The 18,598-nt window shown below is 40.8% G+C and overlaps 1 protein-coding gene across 1 annotated transcript in view; it reads left to right on the top strand.

Moving 5' to 3' along the window:
- Positions 1-12,921, top strand: part of scp2a (sterol carrier protein 2a) — a 33,770-nt gene extending 20,849 nt beyond the window's left edge. Inside the window, exons 13-16 of the mRNA XM_080033540.1 lie at positions 1,861-1,957; positions 2,342-2,471; positions 11,187-11,266; positions 12,391-12,921. Of these exons, the coding sequence (XP_079889666.1) occupies positions 1,861-1,957; positions 2,342-2,471; positions 11,187-11,266; positions 12,391-12,486 (403 nt within the window). The 3' untranslated portion in view covers positions 12,487-12,921. The remainder of the gene's footprint in view (positions 1-1,860; positions 1,958-2,341; positions 2,472-11,186; positions 11,267-12,390) is intronic.
- The last annotated feature ends 5,677 nt before the right edge of the window (positions 12,922-18,598 follow it).

Genomic DNA, 18,598 nt, shown 5'->3' with positions numbered 1-18,598 from the left:
ATTTCCCTCTCAAAGTGCACCAGATTCATGCATTTCACTTTAAAAACTTAAAAAAATCTCCCGGGGGGGCATACCCCCGGATCCCCCTTGGAGGGGCGGGATCTCGGCTGGCTACTATTTTCACCAAGCTGGACATTAGACGTAAAAGCAGAAAACACTGGGTGTATTAATGGCATTTAACAAGAGGAGGGATGTATCTTTTTAATGTGCAAGTAAAGTGTTGCCGTGAAGAAGGATTACAATTTACGAAGACACTATGAAACTAAACATCAGAGCAGCTACATGTTCTGATAAATGTGTTATTTTTGCAAAGTGGCCCGGCCCTTCGTAGATTTTTCTGTATGTGGCCCTCAGTGAAAAAAGTTTGGACACCCCTGATCTATGGCGTAAACACACTGAGACGGCTCGGTGCAACTCATAGAGACAGTGAGCGAACAGTGCTGGCTGCAGCAGCTACGCAGTGGGACACAGTGTAACCAACTGATTAATTTATTGACGAAGAAAAACACCACACAATAAACAGTGCTGTGCTCACATTTTCGCCAAAACACAAGACTCTCTTCACTCTTGCCGAGATGACTACACATTGCGGAAATGATTCTTTCGACCAATCAAATGACGGAAGTGTGCGGCTCCGCCTTTTAGGCACCCTTTCAGGCGGCTAGTACCCCTACGGAGGAGTACTGAGATTAGGAGCGGCTCAGAGCGGTTAGGTGCGCTTAAACCGTACCTTACCCAACTTTTGGCAGATGAAAAGCCAAACTACCCGGACCAAACCGCTCCGATCCGACCCGCTCTACTTGGTGGAAACGAGGCATAAGAGGCAGAAAGCCGACTCCGGGACCAAGTAGCAAAGCAGAAATTACGAGCAGTTGTACTATTAACTGAACCAACCGCGAAAAAATACAGATGGAAAATGCTCGCTATCATTTATGTCCCGGCTGGCTTTATAGCTGCTAGCTGCCCTACATCTCTTCTCTTGTGTAAGTAACATCCTCAACAACCACACAACTGGTTGAGCTTAGCGAATATATGGACATTTCATTATGTTTTTTCGGATCTGTGATGCAAATCAAATTAAAGAGAGCCAGAGAAGGCTGCACGTGGCAAGAGAAAATAGACTCGAAAAGTCCTGGAGAGTTTGGGAAAATATACGACAGAACTAAGCCAGTAGTCTGTGGCCAATCAGTGGCCGGCAGTCTGCCGACGTCACCTTTTAGCATCGGCTCAGCTCTCTTGGAACCTAGAGTGAGACCAAAAGAGCAGCCGCTACCAGGTACCATATTTTGCCGTGGAAACGCCAAAAATGCGAGTAGAGTCGAGTCAAATAGAGCTGATACCACGCAGCGGAAAAGCGGCACTAGTCCGTCTGACCGTATATCTGTCCATCTTAGCTATTGTGAACGTGAGAATCTCATGAACGTTTTCAGGGATTTTGATTTCATACATGTACAAATGTCCACTCTGACTCAAGGATGAACTGATTAGATTTTTTTGATTTGATTTGGAAGTCAAAGGTCATGGTCAGTGTGATCTCATGCCTCATGAACACAGTATCTTATGAACGCTTTGAGTGATTTTCGTTTAGTTTAGTTATGCATCTAAGAGGCTAAAACAACAAAGAAGATGCCTTTTAAAAAAGTGCATCTACAGCGGCAAAAGCTGCAACTTTAGTATTCAAAGACACATTACATAGTTTTATCCGTTTGCTTCTGTTCTGCAACACAGCACCTGGATTTTAACCATCTAGATTTGAACAGCCTCACTTGTAACTGAAACAAGGCAAAACCTCAGATAGCTGATGTGCATTCTTCACGTAGCGTGCACTCTGTATCAAGCTGTTTTTTTTGCTTCCCGCAGCCCCAACGTGGCTGCAGTGCCCACCAGCGCAGGCAGCAGCCTGGAAGGCTTTAAAGCGTTTCCCGTCTTCAAAGAGATTGAAAATCTTCTAACCAAGGTATAACGGCAAGCTGTCACTTAACATAACTCTCCCCCACGTCTTATGGAATCCATATGTTTGCGCGTCTTATGGAATCCCTATGTTCGCAATTAAAATGCTTCAATGTCTTCGATTTTCTGTGTTCCATTTTGTTCCCCACAGTCTACTTATCTGCCTACGGTAAATATACCAATAAACCCCTAATAGGTGTTCAGCCTTGATAATGATGGCTGTGACTCTGCCTTCATTTCTTTTCTTTAAGACAGTTGGCAATTTACTGTTGACAATATTCGACTTTAGTGTTTCATTTGAAATGAGCAGGCAAATTAATGCCTGTCTACAACCGTTACATGACAGATATTTCTGTGAACTTTAAAGCACCCTCTCTCCACTCAAATACAGGATGGAGAGCAGCTTGTCAAGAAGATTGGTGGAGTGTTTGCCTTCAACGTGAAGGATGGACCAGAGGGGAGAGAGGAGACCTGGGTCGTGGATGTGAAAAATGGGACAGGTTCGGTCACCAATGATGCAGGTAAGCGTTTTTATTGTTGTGTTTTAATATTTAAATCTTTATTTAACCAGATTGAGTCCTATTGAGATTAAGAATATAGTCTGAAAAGGAGACCTGGCCAAGATAGTCAGCAGATCCTAAGAATGTATCATAAGTGTTATATACTGAATTAGTGTTACACTCATTTATATCCTGCACCCCGGAACCTTTGTGCACATACCTGTGTACCCCGCCATATTGTTCTTAAGGTGCGAACACACTACATGCGTTACCCGCGTAACGCAGCTAAAATGTTGCTTGATAATTTTGTGTCAAATGGTTCTACGCGCGTAACGTGCCTAGTCTCCCTCCCGATAATTTATTTCCCCTTATCAACCATGGCTGTGATCAGACCCGAACCGACACAACAGCGTGCATGTACGCACAAAAGCAACGACAACACGGCCAACAACTGTGCCAAAAGACAAACTGAACAGCACAAATAGCCTAGCATTAAAACAGCATTGCATATTCACGGCAGCTACATAATAAACACAGTTACAGCAGCATCGGTGCACGGCGGCACACAATAAAGGCAAGTAGCCACCATTACGCTACCTGGTTGTGACAGGGGACCGTGGCTGGCGTAGATCAACACCGGTGCTTCGCTGTACTTGTCGTGAAAGTCCCCCGGACATAGCCGTCATGTTTGGGTTCATAATATGAGGCGCTAGCCGCCCGCACACAACCGGGTGAGTTAACAAATGCTATACGGCGCTAACTTGGTTTATTGGCTAAAGCACAGCCGCACATATTCACTGAATGAACCAGGAAGTCCATTCTCCTGGTTTACTTTCCTCACGTCTCCTATTCCCGAGCGGCTGTCACACAGCACCGGCCGCCTGCAATACATTTTCCTCCTCGGTGTTTCTCAGCCTCTGTGTACACTGTTCTCCGACCGTGCCAATGTATGTGACGTCGGGTCAAGCCCAACGCTGGTTGGCCAACGCGGCTAATCGTCACGTGTAGGAGCGTAAAAAGTTAAATTTTTTGAACTCCGCTCGCAGGTGCGTTAGGCTCATACGCGGCTAACGCGGCTAAAATGTTGCTTTAGCGCGAGTAACGCATCTACGCGCCATGTACGCGCATAAACCAATGGTTCCCTATGTAAAAATTGCCGATTTTATACGCGTTTGTACGCGTGTAACGCATGTAGTGTGTTCGCACCTTTATGATTGCTCTGCACCTTTGTCTCGTGTATACGTTTGGCTGTTTTGCCGTGAGCATGGTTTCAGTAAAGACACTAAACTGAATTACAAGTGTGCGTGCATTATTGCCCTCGGGTTACCACACTTTTGGCGACGAGGATTAAATATTGTCGGAATATTGTGAGTTTGGACCGGTGCTTGACGACATGCTACGGGACAGGTTAGTCTGTGGTATCAACAATGACAGCATTCAGCGCTGATTGCTAGGTTAAGTCACGCTAACTTTCAAGAAAGCGCTGGAGATTGCTCATGCAATGGAAACGGCAGCTATCAACTCTAAAGACATTCAAGCAGCTAATGCCAGTGTGCCACAGGGCGTCGTTAACCGTCTGTTTAAAGAAGGGAGAGGCAAGCCGATGAAGTCAGTTGAGTGTTACCGCTGTTGGGGCGCGCATCTTGCTAATGACTGTGGTTTTAAAGATGCCGCTTGCCATAACTGCCAGAAAAAGGGGCACATAGCCAAGAAGTGCAGAGGTGAGAAGTAGTACTGGGAGCTATAGAAGTAGACGTGATGTACGAAGGCCAGTCAGCTAAAGTAAAGCTGTTAGTGGTAGACGGGGAGGGACCTAGTCTGATTGGAAGGGACCTCCTAAAGAAAATACGCCTCAATTGGGGGGAAATCATGCACATGAGAGTGGTTGGAGACATCCTATCAAAGTATGCAGACGTTTTTAAGGATGAGCTTGGCACCCTCCGCGGCACAACAGTGAAGTTAACCGTGTACCCCAACGCAATACCAAATTTTTGTAAACCACGCACAGTGCCATACGCCATGAAGGTTTAAGGTGGAAGCAGAGTTGGACAGGCTGCAGCGGTCAGGTGTTATTGAACCTGTGGAGTTCTCTGACTGGGCAGCCCCGATTGTGCCTGTGCTGAAAGAGGATGGTGAGGTGCGGGTATGTGGTGATTACAAAATGACAATCAATCAAGCCTCACAACTTGACACTTATCCCCTGCCACGAGTTGAGGATTTGTTCGCCACACTGGCAGGAGGACAAACGTTTACAAAACTGGACATGAGTCACGCGTACCAACAGCTGTTGCTGGATGAGGACTCTAAACAATATGTGACCATCAACACCCACAAGGGACTGTTTAATTACAACCGCCTGGTTTTCGGCGTCACGTCCAGCCCAGCCATTTTTCAACGCACCATGGACAACCTCCTGCAGAACATTCCCCATGTCGCTGTCTACCTATGCTACGGTAACGGAGCATCTGCAGAACCTCGACCAGGTGCTAAAGAGAATGAAGGAGGCCGGGCTGCGTTTAAAACGCAGTAAATGTGTTTTCCAGGCTCCAAGTGTCACCTACCTGGGTCACAGGATTTCCGCTTAGGATCTTTCCCCCATGACAGAGAAAGTGAAGGCGATAAATGGAGCTCCTTCTCCAAAGAATGTGGCAGAGCTCAGGTCATTCTTGGGCTTAGTGAACTATTACGGGAAGTTCTTGCCTGAACTCTCCACTGTGCTCGCCCCCCTCTATCAGCTGCTACACAAAGACTGTTCCTGGAATTGGCAGCAAGCTCAAGAGACAGCTTTCCATCAGGTAAAAGAACTGTTGCACTCAGCAACACTGCACGTGTACTTTGACCCGGACGAAGAAGTTGTCTTATCCTGTGATGCATCGCCCTACGGCGTGGGGGCGGTCCTATCGCACTGTATGGAGGACGGAGGTGAAAAGCCTATTGGGTACGTGTCTCGCACTCTCACATCAGCAGAAAAGGGTTACTCTCAGCTAGAGAAAGAGGGGCTAGCTGTAGTTTTTGCTGTGAAACGGTTCTGTATGGTCGCCCATTTACCATTTTTACCGACCATAAGCTCTTGCTGGGCCTGTTTAGTGAGACTAAGGGTATTTCACCCATGGCGTCAGCAAGACTGCAGCGCTGGGCATTAACCTTGTCAGCGTATCAGTATCACATTGTGTATAAAGCAGGAAGTGAAAATGCAAATGCAGACGCGTTCAGCCGTCTTCCCCTCCCAGAGTCACCGAGCCAAACTAGTCTACTTCCAGAGACTGTTTTTGTTAGATAGACTGTCTGACTCTCCGATGACAGCAAAATAAATCAAACAGTGGACTGAAAGAGACCCGGTGCTGTCACAAGTAAAGAGATGGCTGTTGCAGGGCTGGCCAGTATCAGTTGAGCCGGAGGAGCTCAAGCCCTATGTCAACCGTCAGCTGGAGCTAAGTGTGCTGGATGGCTGTATCCTCTGGGGCTCCAGGGTGATTATTCCGCCTGCGGGACGGGCTCAGATAATGGAAGTGCTGCATGAAGCTCACCCCGGGGTGTCGAGGATGAAGAGCCTCGCCAGGTCGTTTGTGTGGTGGCCTTGGATGGACGATGCTTTGGAAAAAAAGGTAAAAGCATGTTCACACTGTCAAAGTAACCAGAAGATGCCCGCACCTGCTCCTCTCCACCCATGGGAGTGGCCGGCACGTCCGTGGTCCAGGCTCCACCTGGATTTCGTTGGTCCGTTTATGGGCCACATGTTCCTGGTGCTGATGGACGCTCATTCAAAGTGAATGGAAGCACACATCATGTCAAATATCACAGCCCCAGTTACCACTGACATGCTCAGAAGCATCTTTGCCACCCACGGGCTACCAGATACGGTTGTCAGTGACAACGGGCCCACTTTCACCAGTGAAGTTTTCAAAGAGTTTGTGGAGAAAAATGAAATCCGACATATCCTGACTGCACCATACCATCCTGCTTCCAACGGTTTAGCAGAACGTGCTGTTGAGACACTGAAAAATGGACTGCGGAAAATGACAGGGCACACGCTGGAGACTAAACTGGCACGTTTCTTATTCCAGTATCGGATTACTCCACACACAACCACTGGTTTGCCTCCAGCAGAGGTGTTGCTAGGGAGAAAGCCCAAATCTCATCTGGACCCCCTTCACCCAGATGTAGGAGCAAAAGTTGCCCGATCACAGGAGAACCAAAAAGTGAGATGGGACCAACATGCAAAAGAGCGGCTTTTACAGCAGGGGGACTGTGTGTATGTCAAGAACTTTGCCAGCGGCTCAAAGTGGCTGCCAGGAGTTATTCACCGCCAGTCTGGTCCAGTTTCTTTTGTGGTTGACTTGTTGGATGGCAGGCAGGTTCGCAGGCACCAAGATCACGTGCGTGTCCGCACTGATGCAGAGGAGAAAGGGTCTCAGAGTGTTTCGCACAAGGACGGTGTGAGTAGCTCTATAATAATAATAATAATAATAATAATAATAATAATAATAATAATAATTATTATTATTATTATTATTATTATTATTATTATTATTATTATTATTATTATTATTATTATTATTATTATTATTATTATTATTATTATTATTATTATTATTATTATTATTATTATGACAAAGTAAGGCTTCTCTCCCTCATTTTCACCCACCTTACCCTCAGCAGCAGCAGCAGCATGGACATACATTCCCCTCCAATAGTATTGGAACAGTGAGGCCAATTTCTTTATTTTTGCTGTAGACTGGAAACATTTGGGTTTGACACCAAAATATGAAGATGAGGCATAGATCAACATTTCAGCTTTCATTTCCAGGTATTTACATCTGGATCTGATACACAACTGAGAAGATAGCATTATTTGAAAAGGAACACCACATTTTTAGGTGAGCAAAAGTATTGGAACAGATAGAATTAAAATAAATTTAAGAGCATAAGAGAGCACTTAATGTTTGCAATCCTTTGCTTGCAATAACTGCATCAAGCTTGTGACCCATTGACATCACAAAACTTATGCATTCTTCTTTTGTGATGCTTTTCCAGGCTTTCACCGCAGCCTCATTCAGTTGCTGTTTGTTTTGGGGGTTTACTCCCTTCGGTCTCCTCTTTAGCAGGTAAAATGCGTGGTCTATAGGGTTTAAGTCTGGAAATTTACTTTGCCAGTCTGAAACCTTCCATTTCTTTCCCCTGATGAACTCCTTTGTTGTTTTTGCAGTTTTTTTGGATCATTATCTTGCTGCATGATGAAGGATCTTCCAATCAGTTTGGTTGCATCTTTCTTTAAATTGGCAAACAAAATGTTTCTGTATACTTCTGAGTTCATTTAGCTGTTGCCATCATGTGTTGTTGTCAAGATGAACCTTTACCAAAGTGATGGAAAGGCTAAAGTTTAGCGAAAGAAAGGATCGGTTTATGATCCCAAACATACAAGCTCATCTGTGATCATCGGTGGAGGCAATGTCATGGCTTGGGCTTGCATGGCTTCTTCTCGGATGTGCTCATTAATCTTCAGTGATGATGTAACATATGATGGCAACAGCAAAATGAACTCAGAAGTTTACAGAAACATTTTGTCTGCTAATTTAAAGAAATATGCAACCAAACTGATTGGAACACCTTCATCGTGCAGAAAGATAATGACCCATAACACACTGCAAAAAGAAAAAAAATTGTTAATCAGGGGCAAGAAATGGAAGTTTTCAGACTGGCCAAGTCTATATCCAGAGTTAAACCCTATAGAGCATGCATTTTACCTGCTAAAGAGGAGACTGAAGAGAGTAAACAAACAACAACTGAAAGAGGCTGCAGTGAAAGCCTGGAAAAGCATCAAAAAAGAAGAATGCAAAAGTTTAGTGATGTCAATGGGTCTTGATTCAGGTATTGCAAGGGAAGGATTTGCAACAAAATATTAAGTCCTATTCACTTACATTTATTATAAGTGTATCTGTTCCAATACTTTTGCTCACCTAAACATGTGGTGTTCCTTTACAAATAATGCTATCTTCTCAGTTGTGTATCAGATCCAGATGTAAATACCCGGAAACAAAAGCTGAAATGTTGATCTATTGTCTCATATTCATCTTTTGGTGTCAAACCCAAATGTTTCCAGTCTACAGCAAAAATAAAGGAATTGACCTCACTGTTTTACTATTGGAGGGGACTGAAGATCAACATGCCCTTTATGTCTGCTGAAAAAGCATATACAGTGTATATATATTTTTTTTCTTCGGCTCTGGTTCCTTGAGGGTCAGAACAGAAGATAAACCATTGTTCAAAATGTAGAAACATTTCACTCTAGAAAACCAAGCATTCGGCGGTCTTGGCAATACACATGAAATGTTAGAATTTAATTAGGCTTTTGGGCTCCTATGAAACTACTTTTGGCATCTGGCGGTGATATTGAATAGTTGCAATTCTAGGAAACTGCTAGTCTAGCAAAACTCCAGTGAAGCAATTGAAAACGGAGCCTTCATTCCAATTACTGGAATCAACTTTTTAAATGGCTTTTTTGTGGATCGGGCATTGTGATGTAGTAAGAGCGCCCCCCTAATAGAGGTCTAGTCCTCAGATGCAGCAGGCCACGGGTTCTAATCCGGCCTGTGGTATTTCTCTGCATGTTATTCCCCTCTCTAACCAATTTCATCTCCGTCTCTCCAAACTGTCTAATAAAAGCATAAAAAAATGCCAAAAATAATCTTAAATTGCTTTTTGGATTAAAAGCAATAAAGCTGCTGAATTGCACATCAAAACATAAAGCTAATTAAAACTTTCCAATTCAAGGAAAAGAGCTACACAAAGGCAGTAGAAAGGAAAGGAGATATTCTTCCCTTTCAGTCACCATTGCCTCTCTATCCAGAGAGTATTCAGGAAATACAGAATAATATTTGGTGAAAGCTTTTGTCAAAAATGCTTTTGTATTTGGCAAGTCAAGGGTTCTTAAAGCTACACTATGTCATTACTGAAAGAAAAAAAACACAATAGAATTCCTACAAATTAAAGTTGAATTCATGGATTCTTTTTAGTGGCCGCTGTAGTAGCTGCCATCTCCCTTATGTTTTTAATTGTATTTTTTTTTCAAAATTAATAATGACATTTTTTAAAAGTTTAAATTAATTAATGTATTTTATACTGCTGATTACATTATCTATCTATCTATCTATCTATCTATCTATCTATCTATCTATCTATCTATCTATCTATCTATCTATCTATCTATCTATCTATCTATCTATCTATCTATCTATCTATCTATCTATCTATCTATCTATATATATATATATATATATATATATATATATATATATATATATATATATATATATATATATATATATCTCTCTCTCGTCATGGTAAAATTGAGTTCCCTGGTGAACAAGAAGGACGAGGCTGACCATGACACATTGACACCAAGTGTTTAACCGAGACATGGCTGCAGGAACATATGCAGACTTAAATACCAGCCTCCCCGCTCTTTGTGATGTGTGGGCGTGCAGAGACTGGTGGCAGAATGGAAAGAAGAAAGGCAGAGGAAATAGCAATTTGTGAATTTAAAGATATGATGTGTCCCTGATGCAACCATAGACACATCCCAGGCGGCAGCCTGGCCATTGAACTGTTGGCAGTGAGTTTTCATCCACATTATCTACCGATAAAGTTCACATGCATCACTGTTGTTGCTGTTTACATCTCCACCAGCAGCCGATGCAGACATTGCATGGGATGTCATCAGTTCCAAACTCAACACCCAAATTATTATATATTGATCTCTGGAGACTTTTTTTTCTTTTCTTTTTTTGGCATTTCACATGGTTTATTGACCCTTTGGAGAGACAGAGATGAAATGGGGTAGAGAGGGGGAGGGCATTCAGAGAACAACCACTGGCTGGAGTCAAACCAAGGTCACAATCTCTGAATACTTTAACCACATTTCTCTCTCTGCCACACTGACGGACGTATTGACTACCTGATGGACAGACCACAGTGTGTGCGGCTGAGGGGATGCATGTATGAGCAGGTGGTTAGCAGCACATGAGAAATAAACCTCTTGAAATCTTGAACAGGAGCACCACAGGAGACTGTACTCTGAGTAACTGTAATTTATGACGTTCATTCAAATTGAGGAAGAAATCTTGTCTGTTTTTCTGAAGATAGAAAAGATAGTTTTTTGATTTAATAGGCTGACGGTGACATGCAAGTTTTTTTCCATTTCGTTCCTGAAAGGTTACAGAACAAAGGATGAGACATAAAGCATTCTTGTTGCTTGAGTTTAAGGAACTGCGTTGGACCTATTTTTTACACTAATAGGAAGTTTTCTTCAAAATGTCAATGTCTCTGGGATGCTTTCTATTTAGAAGATTGTAGTTATAGCCTCTAACCATTGCATACCACACGTGGGATTCTCCATTATTTTATATTATACTTACATAACATAATTTTTTTTTAACAAGTGGAGGTTGTTCTTTTCTTTATGTGTGTATAAGGGGAAGCTAATAATTGTGTTGGTGTGAATTTATAAGTTGCAGCAAATATTAATGTGTGTGTGAATGTGTATGGTGCACCCAATGTGTGTGTGTGTGTGTGTGTGTGTGTGTGTGTGTGTGTGTGTGTGTGTGCGTGTGTGTGTGTGTGTGTGTGTGTGTGTGTGTGTGTGTGTGTGTGTGTGTGTGTGTTCATTTTGAGTTCTGATGTATTTGATATATTGTGGTAGTTGGCCTCTTTGACCATATTAATATTTTTTTTCTTTAGATAAAAAAGCAGACTGCACCTTATCCATGAGTGACGAGGATCTTCCGGGTATCATGACAGGAAAGCTGAACCCACAAACGGTGTGTAGTTATCTATTAACCATATCTTTCTAATGAGTTTTACATCTACAATAGAAATAATAAAAACAAATACCATCATATTCTTTCTTCTTTAGCATTACGGCAAATGTATTTCTTTGTAATTGCCATTCATGTGGCTCTCGCACCTGCAGTTAAGTTCATATGGTCTAGACCAGTACAGATTCATTGCTGCTTTTTGCTTCTGGTCCCGATCATGTTCAAACCCAAATGCTGCAAACATGAAGTCACAAAGAGCTTTTCAAGAAAGAGCTTATGTGACCATCATGAGTCAAGACAAGCACGGACCTACGCCATTGTAGTGATGAACTTAACAGGAACATTTTTTGTTTTAACTAAAGAAAAACATGTGGTAACACTTTACAATAAGGTACACAAAAAAGAGTAGTTACTGTTAAAAAAGACTAGTTACTCTCCAAAAAGACTAGTTACTGTTCCCAAAAGAGTAGTTACTGTTAAAAAAAAGAGTAGTTGCTGTTTTTTGGAACAGTATAAATAGACCCAGGCTGGGTTAAAGTTAACTTTATTCTGATGTGATGCTGGATAACAGTGATCCGCTTCAACAAGCACTAATGTTAGCAGATCTGCAACAGCTAGCTAACATTAGTTTCTGAAGTTTTGAGCTTATAGCTATCACAAAGCAAAGAAGCGAAGGTTTTTACTAGTTTTGTGCTAGTTATGTGCTTGCCAATTTTGTTTGCCCCGAAAAGACGGATAAAAGAGGTCATCTTGAGTTATATATTTTAGAGATTACATTAATTTAGCTCCTTGCTACAGAAAGCACCATAGACAAGAAGCAGAACAAACTGTTTTAGGTTGTAAGTGCCTCGTCCCTTGCTCTGTTCTATAATAATAATAATAATAATAATAATTCATTTTATTTGAGGGCGCCTTTCAAAGCACCCAAGGTCACCTCTATTGTTTTCTGATGCTCAGCGCACAAAGACATCTCTGATTGCTCAGTTGGCAGTTTGACCGGTCTGAACAGGTGTGAAGCCCTTTGTAGAGAGAGCACTCTCCCAGCGACAAAGGTTTTGTTAGGAGTGCAATTTATTGAAGTTAAGATCTGACCTTTTCCTCGTGACTTCTGTCTCCTGTCTCCTCAGGCGTTCTTCAAAGGGAAATTGAAGATCACTGGGAACATGGGCATGGCTTTGAAGCTACAGAACCTCCAGGTTGCGCCGGGCAAGGCCAAGCTGTGAGACCATGAGCTAGCTAACAAAAAAATTAAATATATCTTAATCCCTCCTAATGAATTTAGCTGCTCAACAAGGTAATAATGTGTTTTAATCTTTTGAGCTACTACTTTCATTTCACATTTCACAGAACATACAAAACTGTTAATAAACATGTTTGATTTATGATTTTTCTTGACCCGTCATCATACATTTTAAAACATCCAGTAAGTCTAAAGGAGTTTGCTTATACGCCACAAGTGGAAATTTCAGTAATACTGTGCTTCTTTGTGTTTGAAAAAAATTATGTAGTCAAAACACTTTCTCAATGTCTGTCTATAATATAATGCTTGTGGTTTAAAGGCATTTCCGGCCTGAACCATTTTGATAATTTTGTATAGAATAGCCATCTGTCTGACAAAAGATTATTTTTTGTTTAAATAAATCCTCTTCTGACAATGACATCGTCTAAATTGTTTTTTTTTTACATAAAAAGGCCATGAAAATAATACTATTATGTTTACCATCTTTCTATCTCATCATTTGTAAAATGTTTGTATTATTGACATATTCAAAGGAGTTTACAGGATATCAGAGCCTGGACAATAAATATTAATGCTGTACATAAGCAAAATACATCCCACAAGAGTTAGGAGCCTGCCCCAGCTATAAGATTTCAATGGTACAATGTTACCGGCAAGCCAATCGATGTCTTGTTTTTTTTTATAAAGAACAAACTAAACAACAATCTATTTGTTAGTAATGAGGGCATCTTATATTATACCTACAGCACAGCTATCTTCTAGTTTTCACCATTTCAAGGGATTTTAGCTGGGGGTGTTTTTGGTTGCTGTTTTTTCAGCCTTTTTTTCTCCCTACTTCTCCACTTTGCTTCCATTTGTCCATTTATTTTCGAGCGGATCCAGACCCCTCTCCCCACAGGGCCTCCTCCCCCTCCGCCGACCACTATGCACCTTCTGCCATATCTAGCCTGCATTCCTAATTTCTGCTATCTGGCTAACTCCCTTTTAACCCTTCCCCAATGCGGTCCCCTTGCCAGGTGGCCAGCTGTCCTAATGGTGATATTCAGATGCTGCCCAAACTGCATGGCTGGTCTGTCTCAGTGACTGTTAGCAGTGGGCTAATCCGTCTTTTGCAGTGGGCCTGGGTCTGCTGCTGGCCGAGGCCCATGGGGGGGACGCCCTACCAACTGAGCTAAGGGCGCCCCCAAGCTAATTGGTCTTTAACAGAAAAACTATAACAAGTGCAGTGGGATGAGGTGAGGCGAGGCGTGAAGTTTAGCTGAGGATTTTCACGTTTGGTTGGTTTACCTCATGCTTTGACATGAGTTTTATTCAAGCTTCTTAATTTGAAGATCAGCCTGCAATTGTATAATTTCCGCTCAAAGCTTTACTAGAAAGTAAAAGAAAAGTATATATATTTGATGTGCTGCATTTGATGACACCAATCCAATGTTGATGGGTCGGTCTTTCAAATTTGCTGGCCTCTGTATAACTAGCTAGTTCTGATCTCTGAGACTTAAAGCCTCTTCAACCTGTCAAAACCAAATCAAAGTTGTGTCTCTATAAACTTTTCCAAAATTCTGATAAAAAATAAATGTCCATGAATATTATAAAAGTTTGGTTAAAAAAAACGTTTTTACTGTCTTCTAGACCGTTTGACAGGACTGGTACGGCCACACATTTCTGTAAAGTTTATCAAACTTAAATAGCAATATTTTTTTTTGGATGATAAATATGCCTTACTCTTTTCAGATGCCTACTATCATGCAACTTACTCCATGTTACGTCCCAGGCATGTAACACTCCCTAAATCAGTTAGAAGGATTGTTTGGATTTGGGTTTACAGAGGCTTTAAGAGTGCATTCACTTCAAAAGAATTTAATTCAATCCCAAAAGTCAGGGCTTTCCACTCCTCTTTATCTTCTCTAGCTATGGTAATGACTACTAACCCCAACAGCACAGCCCTTTTCAGACATCATTAAAATCAAGAAACCTATAATAAAGACTAAATTGAAGATGAAATAAAATTAATGTAATCCCAGAGACTTAAAGCCTCTGGAAACCTGGTCTAAAAAGCAATATTTGATATCAAAGTGGTGTGTCTCAATAAACCTTTACAAAAATCTGATAAAAAAAATAAAATCATAAATATTATACAACATAGTTTTAAAAAATCTGCTTTCTAGACCATTTGACAGGGCTGTGGCTGCATCAAAAGGTCTCCATGGCAACAGTCATGGCTTTTATAGAACGTTCAGGCAGAGAACTGCTGTGAATGGTTTAAAATACTAATTGTATCGATTCATACCCAAAATCTTCCCGGAAGTTAGTACTCATCCGGGAATTTCTCACATACCCAAACTCGCATACCCAACCGTCACATACTCAAATTGAAGTCAAAATGAGTATGAGTTGGACGTTAGTATGGCAGTCCGGACACGGCCATGAAGCTGGTGAACATACTCAATAATGGTGACAAAATAAAATAAAAACCAGCATAAAGTGTGTGTAAATGTAAGGCTTTGGGCTGCCAGAATAGCTTCATGCCCCTTGGCATCTATTCTCCAAGTTCCTGAAATCTGCTGGAGTAATGAATACTATTCTACCAAAGTAGGGGAGACCGGGGCATCTTATAGGCTACTGTTAATTTCTCCATCAAAAGAGGGTTCTATCCAATACATTTAAAAATTGAATGTTCAACTCAATGTCATTTTTCTTTTGACATTCAGTGAATGTCACTGTAATGAATATTGAGTAAAGTTTTTCTCATATTCAACTATAAACATAAAAAAACAAAACTGCACTATTTATGTAAAGAAATAAGATAAGTAGGTTAAGTATTTTCAATTATGTTATTTTTGTGCACAGAATAAATGAGGGAAAAGGTGTATTTTGTTACTGAATCCAAAGTCTTGTAAATATGCTATCTTGGGTTATAGGTAGAAATAGCACCCATGTCACATTGGGGCAAGTTGTATTAGTGCTTTCAGGGCAAGTTGTCACACATGAGACATGAAACGACATAATTAAATAACTTTCTTTGCACCCTCCAAAAAGTGTTACATAAGTCTTTTTTCCCATGTTCAAACCTGCACTGATTATTCTCTGAATGCATGCACTATCCTAATGGTATGATAGTGTACATTAGGACCAATGTTAAAACTGCATAGGGTGGGTGCTTTTGACTTGGATGACCCAGGAAAAGCACTGATTAAAACAAAAACAGAAAATAATTCAGCTAAGTCATTTAGGAGAAATAGTTTGACAAGGTTCATTCTTTCAAACCAAGTGGCAAGCTCCTTGAAAACGTAATAAAATAAGGATACATTGTTTGTTCCCGTTTTTTCAATGTACTTACACTGATTAAAGCCCTGATATTCAAATATTTGAAAATTCGAGTGAGTGCAAAATTGGGTCAAGATCCGTAGCCTGCGAAGGCAAAAGCATATGATTTACACCATTTTCATCCTCATCAAACCCTCGTGCCCAGCCGGGGAATATTTCATCCTGAAAGAGAGCGCTCCCATCAGGATGGAGATGTAAGAGAGCGCTCCCGTCAGGATGTAGATGTTTCCTCATAGCTTGAAGTTGATCTCTCAGAATCTCACTCTTGAACCCACACCATGACCAGCAAATGCTACCCCCCCCCCCCCCTCCCCCACACCACATAACAGAGTTACTGGGCACCATCCCTATGGATAAATCATTAAGGCCTGTAATGCGCCGATTGTCACACTCATCAAATTTCTATTGTGACATCAATGTCGGACCCTATTTACTGACATCTTTCCCATAGATTTAAATTCAAATGTTTTATTTAGTCACCCTCTTTCAAAGTCATGACTTTTACATCCTGCCATCTTGCTCAAATTCAGAATCAATTTAATTCATAGAATGTTAATTGCTTGATTTATACCAATGTGCACCACCGAAGTGCATCTGCAAGGAAGCATCTGCATCATTTTATGTTTCTCTTGTAATTTCTCCAGGTTTTACCTTTGATTTGTCACCTCACCTTTGTCAACTCATTATTTCAGCACTTACTTTTTTTTTAAGGAGTCAAGTGCCAGTTTATTTGTTATTGTTTTATGTGAAAAATTGCCATAATGTATCATCTCCACCACATACTTATATATTTTTTTAACTTAATATTGTGAATTTGTGTATAATGACTTACAGTACATTTACGCTGAACTGTTTGCCTCCAACAGATGCAGTTACCTTGTGTAATAGAGGTAAAGCTTAAATGTACTTACACACTGGCAATTCCTGTGTGTTATTCTCAATTGATTGTGGATTTCTGTGATTATTGACCCTCTCCCCATATTGAATGAAAATACTGCAATGTATAACATGACACAATGTAAATGATTTCAGAACTCCAAAATGAATATACCTAAAAGTATTTTGAATAGGAAATCCAATGCCAGCTAGAGAAACATTAGGTTAATGAAAATAAGAAGACATTGGAACACTACAAATAAGGAAATAGTGCAGCGTGAAGATAAAAAGAAAATATATCTTTTTTGTTTTGTTGTAATGAAGTCTTTGAAATCATTTATTTTGTGTCGACCTTTTATCCAAGCTTTATTGTAATACGCCACTTTGATTAAACCATGTCTCTTTAAGATTGCTTCTCTTTACTCTTTCTAAAAGTCAGTTGGCTCTTGCATTGACATTTATACATGTCTGAAGAGGACATTTGCTGAGACTATATGAATATGTGAATTGTCAGATTTCTAAATAAAACGTTAAATCAACTTGGCCTTTCGCAGCTTTTCGTCCATAAAAATGTCAGTCAAGCCTTTATTGCACCTGCAGTTCTTGTAGCTCAAACCTCATATTCCAGAACCATTAAAAAATAACCCCAACGGTATACTATATGTACACTTTTTATACATTTTTCATTTCTTTATGTTTTCTTTTGTACAGAGTTGGAACACTTTTATAAATGTTGGGCTACAGTTAAATGTTTCTTTGAACATATACATAATGGCAGCTTTTGACGCATACTGACATGGTAGTAAAAGCTACATTTTTTTTTTAAACTTTTGAAATACATACATGTACAGCATATATCACATACATATGGACAGAGTACAGAGTATGACCTGTGACTGTCAACTTGTGTTGTTTTGCTTTTGTGGTGTCCGTAATGCATGCATCCCATATGCTTCTCCTTTGGTCGCTTAAGGCAAAGAGGGAATACAATGGGGTGCAATGACAACTTAACATGACTTCAACACAAGGGCAAACACTAGTCTTCGTTTTCATTGTGACCGCCATCATCTTTTGATTCTGGCGATGACTCTACAGTACTGCAGGTTTCAGGCAGAGTACCCATTTAGGACAAAAAGGCAGATAAGTATAGGGAAAGGTGTTGCTGATGATAGTATTGATATAAGTCATAAATAATCCTTTTTTTACACCCCCAAAAATCAAACTATTCCAATGAAATGTGTGTGAAATTTAAGGTTTCTTCTTACAGCTCAATTAGTTATGCAGTGTTGCACATTAACGAGTAGGTACATCTAGTTGGAAATATTCTACAAACAGGCAACATTTTGTTTCAATATAGAGAAAAGAAACACACACACACACACACACACACACACACACACACACACACACACACAAAAAAAAACCCATCCAATATTATCCGAAAAATATACCAAACCAGATCATGGTAAATACGAAGAGATATGAGTGGATGTTTCTCCACTGTCCAGAGGGGGATTTCATTATATATTAGATATTAGCTAGTGTGTTCTCCACTCCTGTTCCTTTGAGACTGGCTGGGAGGATGTTTTAATGAGTCCTCCGGTTTGGAAGTGTCCATCAGCTAGCGCAGTACACTGTCACTGCCTGTACAAAATAATACATATCTGATAAATTTGTACACACACACAAACATACACAATCAAATGTGGGTCATTATTTAGGTTACGTAGAAAAACAAAAGAAAAAAATTGTCTTTTCTGCATTCATCCACCCCGGGCCGCGCCCCTTTCCACGGAGGGGAAAAGCATGTGTGCTTAGTCATCTCAATCTTTAATTCTGTCCTCTTCTCCTGCTCGCTGAGGACGAGCCTGTAGCTGTAGGCAGGGAAGCTGCTT

Source organism: Ammodytes marinus (assembly GCF_949987685.1).
Source record: "Ammodytes marinus genome assembly, chromosome: 9".
NCBI lineage: Eukaryota > Metazoa > Chordata > Actinopteri > Uranoscopiformes > Ammodytidae > Ammodytes > Ammodytes marinus.
Note: the sequence above shows the minus strand (reverse complement) of the source record. Positions and strands in the feature narration are given on the sequence as shown.